This window comes from Nicotiana sylvestris, chromosome 10, assembly GCF_000393655.2.
Source record: "Nicotiana sylvestris chromosome 10, ASM39365v2, whole genome shotgun sequence".
Lineage (NCBI taxonomy): Eukaryota > Viridiplantae > Streptophyta > Magnoliopsida > Solanales > Solanaceae > Nicotiana > Nicotiana sylvestris.
The window spans coordinates 64,770,993-64,796,974 of record NC_091066.1 but is presented as its reverse complement, the minus strand read 5'-3'; the positions used below and the strand labels follow the sequence as shown (position 1 = coordinate 64,796,974).

The 25,982-nt window shown below is 40.6% G+C and overlaps 1 protein-coding gene across 1 annotated transcript; it reads right to left on the bottom strand.

Moving 5' to 3' along the window:
* Positions 1–14,444: 14,444 nt before the first annotated feature.
* On the bottom strand, positions 14,445–25,059 carry LOC138879438 (uncharacterized). The gene is made up of 4 exons (XM_070159047.1): positions 23,943–25,059; positions 15,212–15,280; positions 14,859–15,118; positions 14,445–14,795 (listed from the first exon to the last, which is right to left on the bottom strand). The coding sequence occupies exons 1-4, from the start codon at positions 25,057–25,059 to the stop codon at positions 14,445–14,447; spliced, it is 1,797 nt and encodes a 598-aa protein (XP_070015148.1).
* Between the last annotated feature and the right edge of the window lie 923 nt (positions 25,060–25,982).

Genomic DNA, 25,982 nt, shown 5'->3' with positions numbered 1-25,982 from the left:
ATTTCTCAGTCTCAAGTCAATAACCAAACATCCTAATATCAATCCAAACAACAATAACTTTACCAATTAACCAAAACAAATATCTACCATTAATAGTTCACCCACTAACAGATAGGAATACTAATTTATCTCCAACTTTGGTAAGAAAGAGCGATACTCAACATAAGTCTATCATGACAAAAGAATACTCATGACACTAAAAGAATGACTATAGAGCAACTCTAAGAGTTCAAAGAAAAGACCATAATAATAAATAAAATCTCCGCCCACGCGAACAAGTGCGAGGCTCACCAAGAACTATCAACCTGTGCGCTTTAATTAACGAAATCCTCGACCGCATCAACTGTTATCTCTGTAAAAAAAAATAGCGGGGAATGAATCGCTAGCTCAGTGATTAATAACACTTAACCACAATCGTTTTTATTGGGAACAAATTAGAAAACATGCTAGTATATATATTAAACAGAAAATATCATAAGAATGCTCTTTCAGAAACAATAAACAATCAGTCTCATCATGTTTTTCAAATAATATAATTCAATTGACAGTTCGGTAATAAGCTCGGTAAATACTGTGTAATATCAATATTCATGTTTGGGAGGTTTCACTGAATGGATCATGTAATCGGTATAACTGTGGACTTCTTCGCAAGAAGTCAAATATAACGGTTGTCCCTACTCAAGGGAAATCGGTAATGGTATGCTAGTTCTACCTTCCCACTAGTGAGGGCTATAACGGTAATCGGTAATTACAAGGTGCATCAGGTCTAACGAACCCACCATTAGCTACGGGATCCTTCAAAGTCTACTCTCATTTATACTTGTCTCTGTACTTCGTATATACTCATAGGAAAATATTTTAAAACAATATAGGGCATTTCGGTTCTTATCAAATCATGTAGTTTCATTTCGATAATAGTAAATTCAAGTAACGGTAAAACATATCTAGTGACAACAAGAATATTTAAACAACGATAATCATCTCAAATAATTATTTTGGTATCATATCGAGTAAAAGACTTGTCCCACATGCAACTCAAAATAATCGGTAACATATTCATATTAAAAATCATGTGTAAATCATGCAAGTTATGAAAAACACAAATTACGATAAGATTACTACTCACTCGTGCCGAAATATCAAATGCTTCACCTCGAGCAATTCGTACAACTTACTCCAATCAATCTATAATTACATAATATCTATCTCATGTTAATTATTTTATTTAGGCTAATCATAACTAATTTAGAATAGTTAACCCTCGAGGTTCATGTTTGAGTCTAACTTCATCTAATCATATTTACCCATGCGATGGGTAATTCAACCGGTCGATAATCTGTCAATTCTACCTATTTATAAAATTTAGTCATTATATTTTATATGAAATTAAAAACATGTGCGTTTGGCCCTCTTTGTGGTATATAGATAGACTGACATGTAATTAGTAAATCGAATAAGAAAACTGAAGAATTTGTCATGGAGGCTCAAATAAGGAGTTTAAATGATACCCGAAGAAATCGAAAGTCATTCGAATTTGCTGATGTTGCCGAGTGCTGATACCGTTCCTGGCTTTATAATTCTATAGTGTCAAGTTTTTGCACGTTTTTCTCCTTTGTGAAATGGGGATAATTTCACTGCTTTTGGTTCTCTTTAATTCTTTGAACTCTCTTAATCTTCAATTGTTAATTTTGACCTCAATTCCAAAGACCCTAATCCTTTTTTGGTGAGCTGAAATACGCCCCCTTTCTTTCTGGTGGGCTTTGACCCAACTAGTTTTTATTATTTATTTATTTGTTGATTTATCTTATTTTCTTAATTTGTCATTTTCAAATAAGTTCTAGCTAAAGGACAATTATGCCCTCTTTTAAATACGAATTATTACAAAAATGTTGGGAGTTCCAACGACAATACGAACTCTAGCATAATGTGCTAGAATTTTATACATATAGACGTTTAACATATAGTAGCAGATTACGCCTACATCTTGCAATATCTATGTCTTTATCTCATTACGACTTATGATGTACTTACCAAATGATTGGTTTGATGCTAAAGAATAACATTAATCTTATTTTTCTTGGTTGAACCTATAACTTGGCTTATAGTCTGGTAAACACGTAGTTTTATTGGGGTAATCTAAAAACGCAGAAGTTTTAATTCACTTTTTGAATGTTGATATTTTGATATCTTGAACCGAGGGTGGGCACAAAACTTGTAATTGACAAGTTCACGATCTTCACGCCAATAAATCATACAACTATTTTTGCAATAGTCGGTCTTCTCTACTGGTAAGCCCAACCCTCGTATTAGGTTATTGATACTATAAAAGCTATCTGCATTATGTTATCACTTGTCATCAATTCTGATATAAACTGACATAACTCATCGTAAACTTTTCAGAAAAATGACGTTCTACCATTAGATTCAAAAGCCGAGCAACGACGGACAACTGCGAATGTCCGTGTGGGTTTCCCGGCCAAATTTCCTGTTCTGATGCTTTGAGCATATTATAAAGATTTTGCATGGTTGGATTTGGTTCCTCTTCTATATTACCATCAAAAGAAGGCCCACCAACATAAAAAACCATAGACTGAAATGCATTATGAGATTGAGGGTTTATAGTTTCACCAAAAGTTTCTTCTTGATGATCATTAAGTACAGTTGGATGTGGCATATAACTTTTTCCATAGTGATACCAACGACAATAATTCGGTTTAAAGCCATACGTCCCAAGATGTGTCATAATTGTAAACTCATCCAAAATATTTTTATTTCGACACTTACGATGATTACAAGGACATCTTAGCTTTTCACCATCCATGCATTCTGGATGTTTTTAGCAAATGAAACAAACTCCTCAACGCCTATAATAAATCTAGGATTTATGAATCCATCTTCCAATACTCTAGCATACATCCACTCACGATCAGAATTATTCATATTTTACGCTTTAATACAAAGAATAAACATGTGTTAGAACTTACATGATGACAAACAAGATTCTGTTGTAATTAAAGTTGTCTATTATCTAGCTGTTTTTTAAAAAGTAAATTTAATATGTTAGAACATATTTGTATTAAAGCAGACATGTCAAGCTTGCATTCTGCTATAAAATCCAACAGAAAATGGTACTAATTTAACAAGATCCAAAGATAACTAGAAATGTCACAAGGTTCCTACCTAATTGTATCAACATCAATAAAAGTCCCAAGGAAAAAACATATGTAATGCCAAATATTGAAACAGAAATTACCATTCACTAGATAAATCAGAAAAATATCTAGAACTGCGTACTTCTTGGAACTGTATAATATTTTTTTAATCTTTCCGCTAGGGAGGTGCTTGACTCCTTGCTTATATGTTGAAGAAACTGATCCAAAAAGAGAATGAAACAGAAAAATATAAATAACCATAGTTTAAGACATTTAGACAAGATACATACGATAACTAATATTGTTAAAGAGCACTAATTAGTTTACTTTATGAGATTCCAGCAATAAAATGATATAAATCAATTTAGAGCCATGAAGCAATATATATAGCAGGTATATAACCAAAAACAACCAAAAAGAAGGTATAATCACTCAAGTTATAGCAAATTAAAAATCACCAACACTCCTAAAGAATTTTTGATACACTCAATATGAGGCTTATCCTTGCACCCGGCCCCTTTCGACAACTAAGAGTAATATTGAGTTCCTGATCTCTAATGACCCAAATTCTCCCTCTGTGAACTGTCGTGATGGTACCTAGCCTCTACGACTAGATACGCCTAATATTTGCAGGAAATGAAATGAAAAACTTAAAGGTTAACAACTAAAAGTAACAGATAAATTAAATAAGCATTTGAGATGTCGCTCGGCATATACAATAATTACTCTCAAAATATACACAACTCTCCCAAGACCCGGAACACCATAAGTCACAAGCTTCTAAGATCTTTAACAACTGTTCTATACATCTGTACTAGAATAAATAAGAGGGAAGCAACATTAGAAATGATAGAAGAGGACTCCGAGGTCTGCGGACGCGGCAGATATACCTTGAAGTCTCCGGAATGGCAGCAACTGTGCAACTAAAAACGAGGCTGGTAGGAGTTACCTGGATCTGCACACGAAATATATGTGCAGGAAAGGGCATGTGTACATGATAACTATGAATTTTAACCTAGTATGTGCTATCTTTTGCTTAGGTTTTGGGTCAAAAATGCATAAAGGTATTCCCGAAAACTGACTTAATGTGTTTGCTTGTAGGGTTTGGTCAAAATGAGGCAAAGAAGCCATAATCAACTCATGAAGGAGTCTAACTTGCACAAATCCAAGGCTGGGAATGGAGCGCTGACAGCGGCAGAAAAGAGTTGTCGCGTAAGGACCACCCGCTGAGGTGGCCATAAATACGCGGCCTGTGAAAGTGAAATTCAGAGAGGCTATTTTGGGCACAATATTGACCGCTTACCGTGATAGAAAAGCGCGTCTACGGAATATCTGGTGCGGTCGCAATGGTATTTCCACTGAGAGCGTACTTCGAGGTTCAGAGGCGCTGCAAGTTAAGTTTGACTGAAGAACGCGGTCCGCATCCAAATTACGCGGCCACGAATTAAGCTCAGGCAGACGCGGTGGATTTTACGCTGTCCGCAATACAGGTCCCAGTCCAGATTAAAATATGGAGAAAACGGACCACACTCATTATTATGTTGCCGTGGAAGCTCAAGCGCGGACGCGGTCAGAATTACTCGTCCGCGAATTCTCCTCAGGGGCATTTTTATCCGAAAATTTCAGCCTAGTATAAAATAGATCTTTTTTACATTTTTAGGTGAGGTTATGTTTTGATGAACACGTGAGACAGCTAGTTTACCTATTTAGGCAATTTTGTACAAGATTTACCTTATAACTTTAGATTTTTATCTTTTTATATAGCATTATGGATTTTATCTTCTTTTTATCTTTGATTTCTGCTAGTTTCATGAGTAGTTAAATACATATCTAGGGTTGTGACCTAACCCTACTGTGGATATTTAATGGACCTTAAATTTTAGGGCTTAATTGTTTATGGGTTAGTGATATTTAGCCTAATTCATGCTTTAACTGTAGAATTGGTAGTTGCAAACACTGATTCGTGCCTTTATGACTTAGACTCTTATTGAGAAAGAGGGACTAAGTCTAGGAAAATTAGGCTGACAAGGAATTGGGGTGAATTCAAGAGATTGATAGCCCCAATTAAAGGGTTAAACCTAGAGATAGTAATACCCAACTTGAGCCAATATTATTTGTTATGCATGAACACCCATTTGGACTTGAGAAAGCCAAATTGGGCAAAGTCACTCAAACTACCCAGAGGTATAGAGTGAGTACTTATGTGTGATGGTTATATCACGATCCCAATCATAACAAGCTTGCCTTGAATTCTCGATAGCCGTTAGATATCCACCTAGGCGGAAGTCACTACCTTAGTCCCTTTAAATCTTTGAAAACAAACAACAAAAACATTATACTTAGTTTTAAATATTGCATGTTATAGAATATAAGTAGAAGTAGAAAACAAAACCAACCATTTGTGGAAGTACAATTAAGAGCAAAACTCGCATCTCTACTCGGATATAAACCTAACTCCAAACTCCTTAACTCCATGTGGATTCGATCCCTACCTTTGTTGGGTAAAACTGCATCGACCATCCTTGCTACTCTATAGTAGTGCAGGTTTGGAACCGATCAATTTTTGGCGTCGTTGCTGGGGAGTTAAACAATTTTACCTATATCTCCGAGTATTTGTGTGTTTTGTTTTTCTTTCCTTCCATTTTTCTAATTTGTTTGTGAATTGCTTTTAGATACAAAATGGCTCTTAACAATGATGGTCCTAGAAATTTGCCATTGGGGGAGGAGGTAGATGATGATAATGTTGATGAGATTCAACCCGAACCACAAGCACAAAGGAAAGGCTGACCGTCTCATGATAATATTCCAAACCCTCCCCCACCTCCAGCAAGGGCAACACACCGGGTGTTGCCCAATGAAGGATACACAAGTACAATAGTCCCGCCCCGGATTAGGGCGGGCAACTTCCAAATAACCAATGTTATGCTTACATTCTTGGAATAGAGGGGTTTCTTTACCGGAGCTCCAGACCAAAATGCCTACAAGCATCTCAAGTGTTTTGTTGATACATGTTGGGGAAGCAAGCAAACTAACATTTCTGAGGACGCGTTGAGATTAAGGTTTTTCCCATTCTCTCTAAGGGGGAAGGCTTTGGATTGGGTTGAAAGGTTGCCCAACCATTCCATCACCACTTGGGATAAGTTGGCTGAGAAATTCATAGCAAAGTTCTTCACGCCGGGGCATATGACGAAGCTGAGAGATGAGATCCTTGCCTTTAAACAAGAGCCAAATGAACCACTTCATGAGATCTGGGAAAGGTATCGGACGATGGTTAAAGAATGTCCGAACAATGACATGACCGAAGCGATGATCCAACAAACATTCTACTGTGGAATCAACACTACCAACTAGTGTGTAGTTAACCAACTCGCCGGGGGAAACTTCATGAACACACTTTATGGTGAGACGTGTGATATACTTGACGAGATGGCGGATACTTCCTCGGCGTGGCAAAGTCAAGCTAATGTGCCACAAGGTGGTCCCAATGTTATTCATCTACACAAAGAGCTCCATGATCACGTCCAAGCAATTGCCGAGTTAACTACGACCATGAACCAATTGGCCAAAGCTCAATTGCATCAAGTTCAAGGGACAAAACAAGTGAATGCCATGAAAGAGGTAAATATGATGGTCAACAAAAGGAGGCAAAGAGGTCAACAAAGTCAAGGAAATCCGGATCAATTTGAGCAAGGTGGTAGTGGTTACAATCAAGATGATGTGTATGATGATCAAAGTAAAGAGGTTCAGTATGTGAACAACTACCAAGGACAACAGGGCAATGCTCCGAATCAACAACAATAGTGGAGATCCCAAGGCAATTAGGGAAATCATAATTAACAAGGAAATTGGAAAAGTGGAAACAACAACAACCAAAACAACTGGGGGAACAACAATCAATATTCGGTCAACCAAGGCAACTGGGGCGACAATAACAATAGCAATTGGGGAGGCAATAACAACCAAGGTGGTTGGAATAATTAGGGGAATCGGGGGCGGGCTTTCAAAGGACTCCGATGTTTCAACAACCTAACAACCCTCCTCTATTTCCATCTCAAGGTCCTAGCTCGTCCAATAATGAGATAGGACAGATTGAATCCATGTTTGACCAAATTATGAAGAAAAACACCGACTCCGATGCCCAATTGGCGTCCCGCAATACTTTTATCCGCAACTTGGAGGTCCAACTTGGCCAAATTTCTCAAGCTTTGAATACTCGCCCTAAGGGGGCACTACCTAGTGACACGGTAGTAAACCTGAAGAGAGGGAACAATACGGGCCATGCTATGGCAGTGATTACAAGGAGGGGTAGAGGTGGAGTTGCTAGTACCTCTAATGCAAGAAAGGTTGTGAGTGATGAGGTTTTTGTGCAATATGATGATGAGCAAAGCAATGATGTGCAAGTGAGTGATGGGAATATGCATGAAGAAGTGAGAATTGATATTGATGACAACATGGAGGAGACACACAATGATATGAACCCGTCTAGGGAACATATGACAGACATACCGAAAAAGATAGTGCCCAAAGCCAAGGCTCCTTTACCAAGTCCTCCTCCACCATACCCTCAAAGGCTTGTAAAACAAAACAATGAAAACTAGTTCAAGAAATTTATTGATATGATGAAAGTTTTTCCATAAACATGCCTTTGGTGGAAGCTCTAGAATAAATGCCAGGATATGCCAAGTTTATGAAAGACTTGGTAACAAAGAAAAGATCCATGAATTGTGAAACTATCAAGATGATGCATCAAGTGAGTTCCATTGTTCATTCCATGGTCCCAAAGCTAGAGGACCCCGGTACTTTTACAATCTCGTGCACTATTGGTAGTGCCGATTTCGCCAAAGCTTTATGCGACTTGGGGGCAAATATTAACTTGATGCCATACTTTTTGTTCAGTACATTGGTGGATTGGGCAACCAAGGCCCATATCTATGAGATTGCAAATGGCAAATAGGACAATAAAGAGGCCGTTGGGGATAATTGATGATGTGTTAGTGCAGGTCGACAAGTTCATACTTCCCGCAGATTTTGCGATACTTGACTGCGAGGTTGACTATAAGGTGCCGATCATATTAGGGAGATCTTTCCTAGCTACAAGGAAGGATTTAGTTGATGTGGAAGCAGGAGATCTCACCTTCTGGGTGGGTGATAAAAATGTTGTGTTCCATGTCTGCAAGTCAATAAGGTAGCCCAACAACAACGAAATATGTTCATTTGTGGATCTTGTAACCGAGGTGATTGTTGAAGACACCAGTGCGGTGATTAATGTGGAGGACCCTTTTGGAAGCTGTCTTTTTGAACCATGATGTGACTGAGGATGAAGGCTTGGTGGAATATGTCAATTCTTTGCAAGGAATGGGTTCATACACATATGAGCCCCAGAAACTTTCCTTGGATCTTGAGAACCGAAAGACCCCACCAACAAAGCCCTCAATCAAGGAACCTCCCATATTGGAGTTGAAGCCTTTACCTTCACACCTCAGGTATGAATTCTTCGGCCCTTGTTCAACTTTACCTGTTATTCTTTTTTTGTGCTTAACTAACGTGCAGGTAGATGCCACCCTTGCGGTGCTCCAAAGAAGGAAGAAGGCAATTGGATGGACTCTAGCTGACATTCGGGGTATAAGCCCCACCTTTTGCATGCATAAAATTATACTAGAGGATGATGACAAACCCTCCGTGGAACATCAAAGGAGGTTGAATGAGGCCATGCAAGAGGTCGTCAAGAAGGAAATTATCAAGTGGCTAGATATAGGGGTTATGTATCCCATTTCGGATAGTTCATGGACTTCGTTGGTACAATGTTTGTCGAAGAAGGGGGTATGACTGTGGTCACAAATGAGAAAAATGAGTTGATCCCCACTAGGAGTGTCATCGGATGGAGGGTATGCATGGATTACCGAAAGCTAAACAAAGTGACCCACAAAGATCATGGAGTGGCTTCTTGGAGCCATTTGTGTTGCTTAATCTTAGCTAGGATTATTGTGGGACCTCGACTCTATTCTCTTTAGCAATCCAACAGCTTGTGAGGTGAGGTATTGATTTGCAAGTCCAAGTCCCGTGCTAATAAGTCTAGAACTTGCCCTGAATGTTTGTCTAGGCGAAATTCTAAGTGTAGCTCAACTTAAGAAATGATTATAGGCTCTCTTTGATCCAACTTGAAACTTGAAAGCATCCATAGCCCACCAAATATGATATCCCTAGTCAACCCCGTTGAGACGAAGCCCTTGTTCTTTCAATAACGATGATACAAGCCTTTATCCGTTCTATAATGACCCTCTCTTGGCACCCGATCTTTCCTTAGCATTCAAAATTGGCAAAAGCATAAGTTTGGGGGGAGAGATGAGGAATGTGAAAGTGATAAAAGATACAAAATGAAGTAAATGTAAGGCAAAAGAAAAGAAAGAATAGCCAAAAGCTCAAAAAGAAAGTAAATAGTAAAGAAAAATGAAGGGATTCAATGAAAGCAATGATGAAAGGCTTGGAATGATTAGAAACGGAGAAAAATGATTGTTATGAACAAGAAAGAGTGACAATGTGTCTCTCTAGTTCTCCTAAGGAAGAAGAAAATGACTCAAAGAGTCAAGAAAGTGTGAGCCGAAATGAGAAAATGAAGTGCTTAAGAAAATATGAAACCTTCATAGACCGATATATCCTACCTTGATCCAAAAGCCTTAATTACATTCCCGCAAAAGCCCTATAGGATTTCGAGTTGAGTGAGCTTACATTAGTGGTGATTCATATAAGGGGAAAGCTTATGGTACTTAAAGCCGGACTTGTGACATTCCCTTGTGAGAGATGAGTGTACTTCTTCACAATCCTTGTTTTGAGTGCTTCAATTCTTAAGTGAGATTTTCTTATGGAGAGTAGAGGAGAAAGAGTTTGGGTTCCACAATGACTTACGTAGTAGAGCGAGCTTCCTTGGTGAGTTAGGTCAACTCTTGATGCTCTTGTGTCGCACTAGAACTATGGTACTCAAAAGGATGTGTGTTGTTGATAATGCATTTGTGTTGAGGGTAATTGTTAGTCCCAATTGATGTTTGATGAAGTCACTATAGGACAACTAAAATTTTCCTTTCTTTTTCTTATGGAGGTGGGAATTACTTTGTTTGTTTGAGGACAAACAAAATCTTAAGTTTGGGGGAGTTGATAACTATGGATTTTAACCTATTATGTGCTCTCTTTTGCTTAGGTTTTGGGTCGAAAATGCGTAAAGGTATTCCCGAAAACTGACTTAATGTGCTTGCTTGCAGGGTTTGGTAAAAATGAGGCAAAGAAGCCATAATAAACTCATGAAGGAGTCAAACTTGCACAAATCCAAGGCTGGGACTGGAGCGTTGATAGCGGCAGAAAAGAGCGACTGTGTAAGGACCACCGCTGAGGCGGCCACAAATATGCGGCCCGCGAAAGTGAGATTCAGAGAGGTTGTTTTGGGCACAATATTGACCGCTGACCGCGATAGAAGAGCGCAGCTGCAGAATATCTAGTGCTGCCACAATGGTATTTCCGCTGAGAGCGTACTTCGAGGTTCAGAGGACTTGCAAGTTAAGTTTGACTGAAGAACATGGTCCGCATCCAAATTACGCAGTCGTGAATTAAGCTCACACGGACGCGGTGCATTTTACACTATCCGTGAAACAGGTCCCAGTCCAAATTCAAATATGGAGAAACATAGACCTGGTCATTATTACGTGGTCGTGGAAGCTCAAGCGCGGACGCAGTCAGAATTACGCGTCCGCGAATTCTCCTCAGGGGTATTTTTGTCCGAAATTTTAGCCTAGTATAAATAGATCTTTTTTACATTTTTAGGTGAGGTTATGTTTTGCGGAACACGTGAGATGGCTAGTTTACCTATTTGGGCAATTTTGTACAAGATTTACCTTATAACTTTAGATTTTCATATTTTAATATAGCATGATGGATTTTATCTTCTCTTTATCTTTGATTTCTGCTAGTTTCATGAGTAGCTAAATCCATAGCTAGGGTTGTGACCTAACCCTACTGTGGATATTTAATGGGCCTTAAATTTTAGGGCTTAATTGTTTATGGGTTAGTGATATTTAGCCTAATTCATGCTTTAACTGTAGAATTGGTGGTTGCAAATTCTGATTCGTGCCTTTATGACTTAGACTCTTATTGAGAAAGAGGGACTAAGTCTAGAAAAATTAGGCTGACAAGGAATTGGGGTGAATTCGGGTCAGGGACCTATTGGTATATATATACTAATACAAAAACAAGACAGGATGAAATATTGTAGTAAAATAAATACTAAAGTTTAACAAAAATGATATCATATAAAGGTAACAGCTCAATCCACAAAGATAACAACATGGGATCTACCGAGATACCGTCTCGTAGTCCTAAACGTAAATGTGCAGGAGGATCTCCCGGAATACCATTCCGTAGCCCCAAAGTAAATATGCCGTACAGGGGGATCTTCCGGAATACCATTCCGTAGTCCCTAAGTAAATATGCATTACAAGGGGATCTCCTAGAATACCGTTCCGTAGTCCCAAGTAAATATGCAACTCAAACAATGGAAGTAACAGTTACAGCAAGAAAACCTATATTTTAGACTAAATTCAAGTCAACGAAAAAGCAGGAATTCACTAAACATATTGCATGGAGTTTAGATAAGCAATTAAGCCAAGTAGGCATGGTATTATAAGTTAACATGATACTACACATGCTGATATAGCTCAAATAAGAAGAAAAACAGGTTATTACTTAGTAGAATTCGGGTTTTAACAACAATTAGCCAGTGTACGTACTCGTCATCTTACATGCACGACACTCACTTATCAAAATCAATACAAAATCCTAAGGGGAGTTCCCCCACACAAGGTTAGGCAAGCCACTTACCTCGAACCATACTCAATCAATCAGTCACAATGCCTTTTCCGCAAATATCTGGCCCCGAATATCCCAAATCTAGCCAAAAGCAATTACATACCATAAATACAACTATAATAGACTAATCTAATTAATGAAATAACGGATTAAATAAGAAATTCTAAAATCGCCGCAAAAAGCCTCCCCGAGCCCACGCCTCGGAATCAGGTAAAAGTCACAAGATATGAATACTCATTCACTCACGAGTTCACTCGTACCAAGATTATCCAAATACGATGTCAAAATCCCAATCAAAACCCAAAATCTTAGTTGAAGATTAGTGGGATATAATTAATGATAGATTAATTTTCTTCCCATTTTCCCTAATTTTCACCCCAAATCCGAAATTAAATGATAAAATTAATGATAGATTAATGGGATATAACCAAAATTAAGTGTAGAATCATTACCCAATTGCTATCTCTAAAAATCCCTCAAAATCTCGTCCGAATCCGAGCTCCCAAACTCAAGTTTTGATAAAAATGGTCAAATTCTGGTTTATAAAATGTTTTGATACTGCCCAGTGATTTCTTAATCACGATTACGAAAACAGCCTCGCGATCGCGAAGAACAACTTTGTTGCCCCAGAAATTAACTCTATGCGAATGCGGAATATATCTCATGAATGCAATGCACTGGCTGCTCACACCTACGTAATCGCATCTATCCGCACGCGACCACGAAAAGTAAAACTTGGACTCCACTGCTGCCTTACTTCCTCTCCGAGAATGCGGCCTAGCCCACACGTTCACGATGCACAACCTGATTACCTTACGCGATCAGGTCCCCATCTACGCCAATGTGAAGAACAACTTTAGCTGGTCTTCCAGATGCTCTACGCGATAGCGAAACCTCTCTCGCGAACGCAATGAAGGAATGCATGCAACAAAAATACCAGAAATCTTCTATCTTTTCTTAAGTCCAAAAGGTCTGTTAACCACCGGAAGTCAACTCGAGGCCCTAGGGACCTCAACCAAATATACCAACAAGTCCTAAAACACCATATGAACTTAGTCGAGCCCTCAAATCGCATCAAACAACGCTAAAATCACGAATTACCCTCCAATTCAAACTTAAAGAACTTGAAAGTTCAAATTTCCACAACCGATGTCGAAACCTATCAAACCATGTCCGACTAACCCCAAATTTTGCACACAAGTCGTATTCAACATTACGGACCTACTCCAACTTTCGGAATTGGATTCCGATCCCGATATCAAAAAGTCCACTACCAGTCAAAATCTCCAAAAATTCGACTTTCGCCATTTCAAGCCTAAATCAACTACAGACCTCCAAAACACAATACGAATATTCCCCTAAGTTCAAAATCACCTAACGGAGATAAGGGAATCGACGGAACTCCATTAGGAAGTCGTCTTCGTACAATTTCAACTACGGTCTAAATCCTAAGACTTAGGCCTTCGTTTAGGGACCAAGTGTCCCAAAAAACTCAAAAAACCAAAAGAAACCTCCCAGTAAGTCATGTACGCAGAAAAAGAGACAGGGGAAACAGTAAATAGGGGATCAGGGCTATAACTCTCAAAACGACCAGCCAGGTCGTTACATCCTCCCCCTCTTAAAACAATCGTTTGTCCCCGAACGAGCATAAAGACATATAACTCTTCTATCTGGACTAGGCTGGGCGAAGTCTATCCTAAATCACCAAAACCTTCTCCAAGGCATCCTAAACCAAGTCCGTACCCAATAATTTTGTCTCGCCCGGCTCGAACCAACCCACCGGAGACCGACACTGCCTCCCATACCGAGCCTCAAACGGTGCCATCTGAATGCTGGACTGATAACTATTGTTGTAGGAAAACTCCGCAAGTGGTAAGAACTGATCCAAGAACCTCCAAACTCCATCAAACACGCACGAAGCATATCCTCTAGAATCTGAATAATGCGCTCTGACTGTCCGTCCGTCTGAGAGTGAAATGTTATGCTCAACTCCACCCGAGTACCTCAGTCATGTTGTACGGCCCTCCAAAATCGTGATGTGAACTGTGTACCCCGGTCAGAGATGATAGATAACAACATGCCATGAAGCCTGACAATCTTGCAGATATAAACTCGAGCCAGCTGCATGGAATAATAGGTAGTCATCACATGAATGAAATGAGCTGACTTGGTGAGCTTATCTGCAATCACCCAAACTGCATCAAACTTTCGTTGAGTATATGTGAGTCCAACAACGAAATCCATAGTGATCCGACCACATCTCTAACTTCTGAAGCAATCCACCCGGCCGCTGATGCTCATACTTCATCTGCTGGCAATTTAGACACTGGGCTACATATTCCACTATGTCCTTCTTCATTCTATGCCACTAATAATGCTGCCTCAAGTCCTGATACATTTTCGTGAAACTCGAATGAATGGAGTACCATGAGTATGGGCCTCCTAAAGAATCAACTCACACAATCCGTCTACATTGGGCACGCATAGCCTGCGCTGCATCCTCAATGCACCATCATCCCCAATAGTGACCTCCTTAGCATCACCGTGTTGAACCGTGTCTTTAAGGACAAGTAGATAGGGGTAATCATAGTGACGCTCCCTAATAAAATCATAAAGAGAACACTGGGATACCACAGAAGCCAAAAATCGACTCGGCTTAGAAATATCCAATCTAACAAACTGGTTGGCTAAGGCCTCAACATCCAGCGCTAATGGCCTCTGTGCTCCAGGTAAATATGCTAAGCTCCCCAAACTCTCCGCCTTGTGACTCAAGGCATCGGCCACCACATTGGCCTTCCAGAGATGGTTAACATAGTAATATCATAATCCTACACAGCTTTAACCATCTCCGCTGACACAAGGTGAGATCTTTCTGCTTGAACAGATGCTGCAAACTCCGGTGATCAGTGTAGATCTCACAAGGGACACATACAGATAGTGCCTCCAAATCTTCAAGACATGAACAATAGATGTTAACTCCAGATCGTGGACATGATCATTCTTTTCATGAACCTTCAGTTTTCTAGACACGTAGGTAATCACCCCATGGTCCTGCATCAACACCGCGTCAAGACCAATCCGCGACGCATTACAATAAACAATATAAGACCCTGAACCTGTAGGCAATAACTATATTGGGGCTGTAGTCAAAGCTGTCTTAAGATTTTGAAAGCTCTCCTCACACTCCTCTGTCCACCTGAACGGAGCACCTTTCTGGGTCAGCCTGGTCATAAGTGCTACAATAAATGAGAATCCCTCAACAAATCGATGGTAATACCCTGCCAAACAAAGAAAACTCCAGATCTCTATAGCTGAGGATGGTCTGGGCCAACTCTGCGTTGCTTCCACTATCTTTGGATCCACCTTGATCCCTTCACTCGATACTACGTGACCCAAAAATGCCAGAGAATCTAACCAGAACTCACATTTTGAGAACTTTGCATATAACTTCTTTTCTCTCAAGATCTGAAGCACTATCCTCAGGTACTGCTCATGATCCTCCCAACTCCTGGAATACACCAGAATGTCGTCAATAAATACAGTGATGAACAAATCAAGATAAGGCCGAAATACACTGTGCATCAAATGCATAAATGTTGTTAGGGCATTGGTCAGCCCAAATGACATCACAAGGAACTCGTAATGACCATACTGAGTCCTGAAAGCAGTATTCGGGATGTTTGGCTCCCAAATCTTCAACAGATGATAACCTGAACGCAAGTCAATCTTGGAAAACACTCTGGCACCCTGTAACTGATCAAATAGGTCATCAATACGAGACAAAGGATATTGGTTCTTCACTGTAACTTTGTTCAACTAGCGATAATCAATGCACATGCGCATAGAACTATCCTTTTTCTTCACAAACAAGACAGGAGCACCCAAGGTGACACACTGGGTCGAATGAAGCCCTTATCAAGCAATTCCTGTAACTGTTCCTTCAACTCCTTTAACTCAGAAAGAGCTATAAGATGCTGATACCCAATTTTTCCCCCATATTTTAAATTATATATATATACTTTCAAAATAGTATATTTGCATCATCATTTAGTTTATGAACCTATACAGGCATTTTACATAATTTTTCATAATTTTTGAAGGTTTTAAATCAATTGCTTTCTGCATTTTTATTGTATAAATGCCCAATAATTATCCTTTAAATTATTTTATGGTAATTTAATCGTGAAAACTCATCATTTATACCAATATGTATGTTTTTAAATATTTTATTGTATTTTTTTTTATAATTACAGTTGTATTTTTAGGCTAATTGCATATTTTTGCAATAATAACCCATATTCTTGTAAAATTATTATATTTATGCAAAAATATTTTTTTTATATTTTTATAATGTTAAGTTATTATTTTTAATCATTTTAGTGCATATCTAATATTTTTGTTATTTATTAATTATTGTTTTGCTAAATATGGGGTATTTAAATAACAGCCCAAATTTTATCTATTTTTTCTGACCTAAACTACCCAAACCTCAGGCCAATAACACCTAAGCCCAATCATGCCCCGTAACCTTACAAAATATGCATGCATCAAAGATTCGTGAGAAGAAAACAGCTTGATGCAAATGAGATATTTTCCTACGCATACAACAGTTGAGCATGATCATGAGAAAGTTATAGTGTGAGCCTAGCAATTACCCTCAGAGTCAGTGAATACAGATTCAAAGAGTGCAGGAAAACAAGATGAAATCTCAGCAGAGTCATCAGTGAAGGAAAAGGCATGAAGTTTAGATGAGCATGATTGGTTCAACTATAATGATAGCTAAAGAAAAGTAAAAGACTACAGTGATAACTCAGTAAAATAGTTGGACAAACACAGGCAGAGACACTTCAAGATTAGGCTCAATGTTAAGAGGCAAGGAGATATAAGTTTTGAACAAGTTCAGGTTTCATTTTAGAAATAACTATCAAGTAGTAAACTTAGCTTCTAAAACTCACAAAATTACAAAAGTACAATAAACACATATGAGTTTATTGTAAGTAATTGAGAACTACGAAGTTTGTATTGAACATAAACATGTAAGAATTTAGGCATGAAGACTATAGGAAAACTAAGAACAAAAACCAATAGTTGTCATTTACCTAATTGATAATAGAATGAGTCGATCATAAAAGGTTGTCAAACTAACAAAAACATAAATATCAAACATGTCAAACGCATACAAAATAGTTATAATCTACAAAACTCAACTTTGACATATCAAAATAATTCAAAGATATGAACAAAAAAAAAGGGAAAGAAAAGTGATGACCTTCTTAAGGGAAGCAGATCAAACAAATTCCTCTGTTGCTCAAAGATCCCAGAAAACATCAAGCTTGAACCACCAAAGAACTCGGCAAAGAGGGGAAGATAGTAAGAAAAGCTAAGACTAGAAACTCTAATGTGCTTATTATCACGACCCAAAATCCCAACCCGGTCGTGATGGCGCCTCTCATGAAAACAAGGCCAGCCATTCAACCCAATTCATCCTTTTAAGACAATTAATTAACACAATTATAGTATAAATATGGTTTATTAATATCCAATAGCGAAAAGTATAGATAAAATAAGGAAATCCAACCCAACTCAGCCCTAACCGGGGTGTCACAAGTCATGAGCTACTACAGAGTTTACTAGAATTCTACAAAGTATGGAATTAGGAACGACATCTGAAGATATCATAAAATATAGAAGATAACGGAGAAAACGGGTCTACGAACGCCATGCAGCTACCTCGATAACTCTGATGAAAACTGAACAGTAGAAAACTCGCTCTATGCCTCAGGAATACCTGTACCTGCACACATGGTGCAGAGAGTAATGTGAGTACTCCAACTCAGCGAGTAATAAAAATAAATAACTACTGAAAGCATGGAATCTCATAAAGGCACAATATAATGTTATCTCAAGCAATAAAATCAATAATACAATAAAACCGTGGAATATCAGATAATTCTCTTTTAAAACAGTGAAGACAATTAAATTTCAACAAATAAGGAATAATCAGAAACTTGCCCCTCAGACTCAATATCAAATTCTCAATATAGTATCAGCCCCGCGGGCTCACTCCCAACTCACCAGCACACAATCATCGGCCTCTCGGGCCCACTCCCAACACCTGGGTACTCTGCGCTCACTGGGGGTGTGTACAGACTTCGGAGGGGCTCCTACAGCCCAAGCGCAATATCAATAGGCCTGAAAGCCTTCACACATCACACACGAGGCCTGAAAGCCTCCTCATATAACACTCGAGGCTTGAAAGCCTCCTCACATCACTCAACATATCCTCACATATGGCCCTCGACCTCAATCAGTCTAGAAAATAATCATAAGCCTCTTGGGCAATAGTAAAACAATAGTGCTCAGCTCAACAACATTATAAATATCATAAAATCTCGAGTTGAGTATAAATGTAGTTGAGTTCACAAAATAATATAATTCAATTGGACTGAGTTCAAACAATATTTCAATTCGTGAGGAAAATAGTGATGTAAATTCACAAAAGATTTCAGATAATTGGCACGAAGCCCAAATATGGCAATAAGCCCAAATCATGGTGAAAAGCAACAATTCTTTATCAAATACGCGGTAAAATATCAACCGAGATGGACCAAGTCACAATCCCCCATAGTAAACGACCCCACGCTTGTCATACAACGCGTGTCTCGTCTCAACATAGCACTACGTTGTGCAATCCGGGGTTTCAAACCCTCAGTGCATCATTTAAAATCATTACTCACCTCTAGCTCGCTATGCCCTTGCCTCTCAAATTGGCCTCCTCGTATGACGAATCTGCCAAAAATGACACAAACATCGATGAAGTTCGATTTCTAAAAGACGGGGTTTTAACCATACATATCTGAAATTCTCCCCTTAATGATACTATTATGATGTCATACAGTTATGTAACTTCAATCTACAATACAACACTCAATAGGGCCAATGTTAGTACTAGATCCCATAAATTATGCCATTTAGGTATATTATCAAACATCTTGTAGGCATAAATATTTACACCTCTTAACTATAGCATTGGTTCCTCCAACTATCACCATTAACCAATAATTCATCCCGCTATTATTCTTTAACAATTTATACTCCTAACATCACATGTGTGATCAACCATTCACACCCAAACCAACAAAATTTCCATCAAATAAACACCTTTAAATCCCTACCATGTTCATGTATTTAAATTGGGAATTTATGGCTTCCAACCACCATACAATAAGTTGTAATACTTGATTCATACTCATATCCCCATAATATATCCATATATGTGAGTCTAAGGTGTAGGATTTACCTTTTGGAAGAAATCTTGCAAAACCCTTCTTTGAGTTCTTGAAGGAATTTCTTGAAAATCTAAGGATTTTCAAGATCAATCTATGTTAATATAAGTGTTTAAGAGTAGTAATCAACTCAAAGTACTCCAAAAATCTCACCTTGGATCATAGAAATGAAGAGTGGGACGAAATCCCCTTGAGAGAGCAAGCCCTTGCTTCAAAAATGGCTTGGGAACTCTCTATTCCCGGTCTTGGGGTATTTAGGGGCCTGCTATTAGCGCGGCCGCGCATCTTAGCGCGCTAGTTTGCCCAGTGTTCTGTCTTGGGCGCGCATATTTTAGCGCGGGCGCGCTAGTGCCACATGCCTAGAAAAATGATCATAACTTTCTGTATACCCCTCCAAATGACAAACGGTTTGTTGCGCTGGAAATAAGACTCAAAGGGGTTTAATTTAATAGGTTGTGGGTCACACAACTCCTTATATAACGGGAGATATGAGCGTCCAAAATGAGGTCTTATGTTCACTCATTTACAACTTTCATCTATTATGAAATTTTTCCAACTTCAAAAGTTTCCGTTAGCCATCCGAAATTACTCCGAAGTCCCTGAGACCTCACTCAAACACGCCAAAATATCCCATACATTATTCAAACTTGTTCCAATCAACAAAACACATCAAACAACATCAAAATTATCAATTCACATCGAATTCAAACCTAAGGTTTTTCCAAAAACTTTCGAAACACGCATTGGATCAAAAACTCAACCCAACCACCTCCGAATGACATGAAATTTTGCACACAAGTCCAAAATGACATAACGAAGCTACAGAAATTCTCGGAATTCCATTCTGACCGTCGGATCAAAATTTCACCTATCAACCGGAAATCGCCAAATACTAACTTCGCCAAAATGAGCTAATTTCTTCACCGGACCTCCAAAATTAATTCCGATTGCGCTCCTAGGCCTTAAATTATCCCCCGAAACTAACCGAATCATCGGAATTCAATTCCGAGCCCTCTAACTCAAAAGTCAACGTCCGGTTGACTTTTCCAAACTAATTCTTTCTTAAAGAGACTAATTGTCCCATTTCATACCAAACTCGATCTGAATTGACTCAAATTCACCAAGTACACATATTGAAACATGAATAAGCATTTAATGGGGAATACGGGATGAAAATACAGGAAATGACGGTTTGGGTCGTTACATTCTCCCCAACTAAAACAAACGCTCGTCTTCGAGCGAGTTAAGAAACATACCTGGAGTTTCAAATAGGTGCGGGTACCTGCTCTGCATCTCCTGCTCGGTCTCCCAAGTAGCCTCTTTCGTGGGCCGACCTCTCCACTGTACTTTCACTGATGCTATATCTTTTGATCTCAATTTTTGAACCTGTCGACTCAAAATAGCCACTGGCTCCACATTATAAGTCAATTTTTCATCTAACTGTACTGTACTGAAATCTAAAATATGAGACGGGTCCCCAATGTACTTCCGGAGCATGGACACATGGAATACCGGATGAACACCCGACAATCTAGGCAGCAAAGCAAGCTCGTAAGCCACCTCTCCAATCCTCCTAAGTATCTCAAATGGTCCAATAAACCGCGGACTCAACTCCCCTTTCTTTCCGAACCTCATAACACCCTTCATCACCGAAACCTTCAGCAAAACCTTCTCGCCCTTCATAAATGACACATCTCGGACCTTTTGGTCCGCATAACTCTTCTGACACGACTGAGCTGTGCGAAGTCTTTCCTGAATCACCTTCACCTTTTCTAAGGCATCCTGGACCAAATCTGTCCCCAACAACCTTGCATCACCGGGGTCAAACCAACCCATTGGAGTTCTACACCGCCTCTCATATAAGGCCTCATACGGTGCCATCTGAATACTGGACTGATAGCTGCTGTTGTAGGCAAACTCTGCAAGTGGTAAAAATTCAACCCAAGAACCTCCAAAATCAATCACGCAGGCACACAACATATCCTCCAATATCTGAATAGTACGCTCGGACTGTCCGTCTGTTTGAGGATGAAATGCTGAACTTAACTCCACCTGAGTGCCCAATTCGTGCTAAAAAGTCCTCCAAAACTTAGAAGTGAACTGAGTACCTCTATCCGAAATAATAGTAACTGGAACACCATGCAACCGCACAATCTCCTAAATAAAGATCCTAGCCAGCCGCTCCGTAGAATATGTGGTACACACCGGAATGAAATGCGCTGACTTGGTCAGCCTATCCACAACGACCCAAATCGAATCAAAATTCTTCAAAGTCCGAGGAAGGCCACTCACGAAATCCATAGTAACTCTCTCCCATTTCCACGCAGGAATAATCATCCGCTGAGCAAACCGCCCGGTCTCTGATGCTCATATTTCACCTGCTGACAGTTGAGACACCGAGCCACATATCCCACAATGTCTTTCCTCATTCTCCTCCACCAGTAATGATGTCTCAAGTCCTGATACATCTTCGCAGCACCCGGATGGATGGAATACCGCGAACTGTAGGCCTCCTTAAGAATCAAATCTCTAAGCCCATCAACATCGGGCACACAAATACGGCCCTGCATCCTCAATACGCCATCATCACCTATAGTCACATCTTTGGCATTATCATGCTGAACTCTGTCCTTAAGGACAAGCAAATGCGGATCATCATACTGGTGCTCTCTGATGCGATCATATAAGGAAGATCGAGAAACCACACTAGCCAATACCCGGCTAGGCTCAGAAATATCTAACCGCACCAACTGATTGGCCAAGGTCTGAACATCAACTGCAAGAGGCCTCTCCCCAACTGGGATGTAAGCCAAACTCCCCATACTGACTGCCTTTCGGCTCAACACATCGGCCACTACATTGGCCTTTCCCGGATGATATAGAATGGTAATATCATAGTCTTTAAGTAACTCAAGCCATCTCCGCTGCCTCAAATTAAGATCTTTTTGTTTAAATAAATGCTGAAGACTGCGATGATCAGTGAATACCTCACAAGATACGCCATATAAATAGTGCCTCCAAATTTTTAAGGCATGAACTATAGCAGCCAACTCCAAATCATGAACAGGGTAGTTCTTCTCATGGGGCTTCAACTGACGAGAAGCATAAGCAATAACTCTACCCTCCTGCATTAGCACACAACCAATCCCAACTCTGGAAGCATCACAATATACCGTGTATGAACCTGTAGCTGATGGTAACACCAACACTGGAGTCGTGGTTAGAAGTGTCTTGAGATTCTGAAAGCTCTCCTCACACTCGCCGGACCATACAAATGGGGCACCTTTCTGAGTCAACTTGGTCAAAGGCGATGCAATAGAAGAAAACCCCTGAACAAATCGGCGATAATAGCCTGCTAGCCCAAGAAAACTCCGAATCTCTGTGACTGAGGATGGTCTAAACCAACTCCGCACTGCGTCTATCTTCCTTGGATCAACCTGTATACCCTCGCTGGACACTATGTGTCCCAAAAATGCCACAGAACATAGCCAAAATTCACATTTGGAGAATTTTGCATAAAGCTTCTCCTCTCTCAATCTCTGCAACACTACACGCAAATACTGGGCATGCTCCTCCTAGCTATGCGAGTACACCAGGATATCATCAATGAATACAATAACAAATACATCCAGATAAGGCTGAAATACACTATTCATCAAATGCATGAACGCTGTTGGGGCATTGGTCAGCCCGAAAGACATAACCAAAAATTCATAGTGACCATATCTAGTCCTGAAAGCAGTCTTGGGAATATCCGACTCCCTGATTTTCAACTGGTGATAGCCCGAATGGAGATCAATCTTAGAAAATACCCTCGCTCCCTGAAGCTGATCAAATAAGTCATCAATGCGAGGCAAAAGATACTTGTTCTTCACTGTTACCTTATTCAACTGCCTATAATCAATGCACATTCTCATTGTGCCATCTTTCTTCTTCACAAATAAAACAGGTGCACCCCACGGGGACACGCTAGGCCGAATGAACCCCTTATCTAGGAGTTCCTGAAGCTGCTCCTTCAATTTTTTCAGCTCTGCTGGTGCCATACGATATGGCGGAATAGAAATGGGCTGAGTGCCCGGCGCTAAGTCAATGCCAAAATCAATATCCCTGTCCGGCGGCATGCCCGACAGGTCTGCAGGAAATACATCAGGAAAGTCCCTCACAACTGGAACAGAATCAATACTAGGAGTCTCAGCTCCAACATCCCGCACAAAAGCCAGATATGATAGATAACCCTTCCTAACCATACGCTGGGCTTTCAAGAAAGAAATTACTCTACTAGAGACATAATCAGTCATGCCATGCCACTCGATCCTCGGAACACCCGGAATAGCCAAAGTAACTGTCTTAGCATGACAGTCTAGAATAGCATGATATGGAGATAACCAATCCATGCCCATAATAATATCAAAATCTACCATGCTCAACAGCAGTAGATCAACTCGGGTCTCCAGACCCCCAATAATCATAACACATGACCGATACACACGATCCAGAACAATAGTATCGCCCACCGGGATAGACACATAAACAGGTAAAGTAAGAGACTCCCGGGGCATACTCAAATGATGGGAAAAATATGAAGACACATAAGAATAGGTGGATCCCGGATCAAATAAGACAGAGGCATCTGTGTGGCAGACTGAGATAATACTTGTGATAACAGCATCTGATGCAAGAGCATCTACCCGGTCTGGAATAGCATAAAATCGAGCCGGACCACCGCCCGCTCGACCTCCCCCTCTGGGGAGGCCTCTAGCTGCCTGACCCTCACCCCTAGCTGACTGGGTGGGTGCTGACGTAGTTGGTGCAGAAGATGAGGACTGACCCCTCTGCTGTGATGAACTGGCGGTACGACGAGGACACTGCTTCCACACATGTCCTAACTCTCCGCACTCATAACAACCCCTTGATGCTGGAGGATGGGACTGAAAAGAACCTCTCGCACCGGAGTGACTAGCTGGTGCACTCGGTGCAGAAGAACCCTGAACTGACGGGGCACGTGAAGAACTCTGAGCTAGAAGGGCACTGAGTGATGACTGGCCCTGCTGAAATCCCTGATGACCACGACCTGAAGATGGCCCGTGGTACTTTGGACGAGCTGACTGATGAGGCCTGTAAGAACGACCTCTACTCTGCTGAAACTGGCCCATAGATGGAGCGCCACTGTGACTAGATGATCCACGAGGCCTCTTAGCCTCCCGCTCCTCTCTCTCTAGACGGCGATCCGTCTCAATGTCGCGAGCAACATCTATTGCATCCTCAAAAATATGGCTCAGAATCCTTTCTCGAGCCATCATAATACGAATGGGATAATTAAGCCCATCCACGAACCTCCTAATCCTTTCCCGATCAGTCGGGACCATCCATGGAGCATAACGAGCCAGCTCCGAGAACCTCACCTCATACTGAGATACAGTCATATCTCCCTGATGAAGATACTCAAACTGCCTGCGCATCTCCTCTCTCTGAGATCGCGGTACCCACTTCTCCAGAAAGAGAGTGGAGAACTCGTGCCAGGACAAGGGCGCTGAACCTACCGGCCTACGCCGCTCATATGCCTCCCACCAAGTGAAAGCTGCACCTAAGAACTGAAAAGTAGTAAAGGATACACCGCTAGCCTCCAAGATCCCTGCTGTCCTCAACATATGTCTACACTTGTCAAGAAAACCCTGGGCATCCTCGCCCTGAGCACTACTGAAAGTAGGAGGTGCAAGTCTGCTGAATCTCTCAACACGACGCTGCTCATCGTCTGGCATAACTGGGACCATATTATCCTGAACCGGTGCAACCGGCTGAACTGGGGCAACCTACTGTACTGGTGGTGCCTCTGGTGTCTGTAATCCCTGCACTACTGGCTCAGGTGTGCGAGCAGCGGGGGTCTGATTGCCTCCCCTGCCTGTGAAGTAGCTGCTGCAGTGGTGGCTGAAACTGCTTGAGCCAGGCCAGTGCAAACTGTCAGAATCTGAGCCAGGGCCTCCTGAAGACCCGGAATAACAATAGGCACAGCTGGTGCCTGAGCAGGTGTTGCTGGGGTCTCTGCAGCTGGAGCCTGATCCTAAGCTGGGGCAACTGGTGGGTTTACAGATGCTGCCCCTGCGACTCTACCTCGACCACGACCACGACCGCGTCCACGGCCTCTGGTGGCCTCAGTAGGTGGCAATGGTGGTCGTCTGTCCTGTCCATTAGCGCGTGTTCTCGCCATCTGCGAGAGAATAGAACAACAGAATTTAGTTTTCGGACCAACAAAGTCGCACGACAAGAATTTCCAAGAATATGAAATTTTCCTAAAGGTTCTGCAGCCTCACGAGGATAAATACAGACGTCTCTATACCGATCCGCGAGACTCTACTAAACCAGCTCATGACTCGCGAGACCTAGTAACCTAGGCTCTGATACCAACTTGTCACGACCCAAAATCCCAACCCGGTCGTGATGGCGCCTCTCATGAAGACAAGGCCAGCCATTCAACCCAATTCATCCTTTTAAAACAATTAATTAACACAATTATAGTATAAACATGGTTTAATAATATCCAAGCGGAAAGTATAGATAAAATACGGAAATCCAACCCAACTCAGCCCTAACCGGGGTGTCACAAGTCATGAGCTACTACAGAGTTTACTAGAATTCTACAAAGTATGAAATTAGGAACGACATCTGAAGATATCATTAAATACAGAAGATAACGAAG

What these genes read in the sequence shown, in the direction of transcription:
- LOC138879438 (XM_070159047.1), bottom strand. Translation starts at nt 25,059, where the DNA reads ATGGTCCCAGTTATGCCAGACGATGAGCAGCGTCGTGTTGAGAGATTC. An exon ending in ATCAGATGCTGTTATCACAA is followed by an intron (nt 15,281 to 23,942) that starts GTATTATCTCAG and finishes TTTGTTTGGCAG; the next exon opens with GGTATTACCATCGATTTGTT. An exon ending in GCAGAAAGATCTCACCTTGT is followed by an intron (nt 14,796 to 14,858) that starts GTCAGCGGAGAT and finishes CATCTCTGGAAG; the next exon opens with GCCAATGTGGTGGCCGATGC.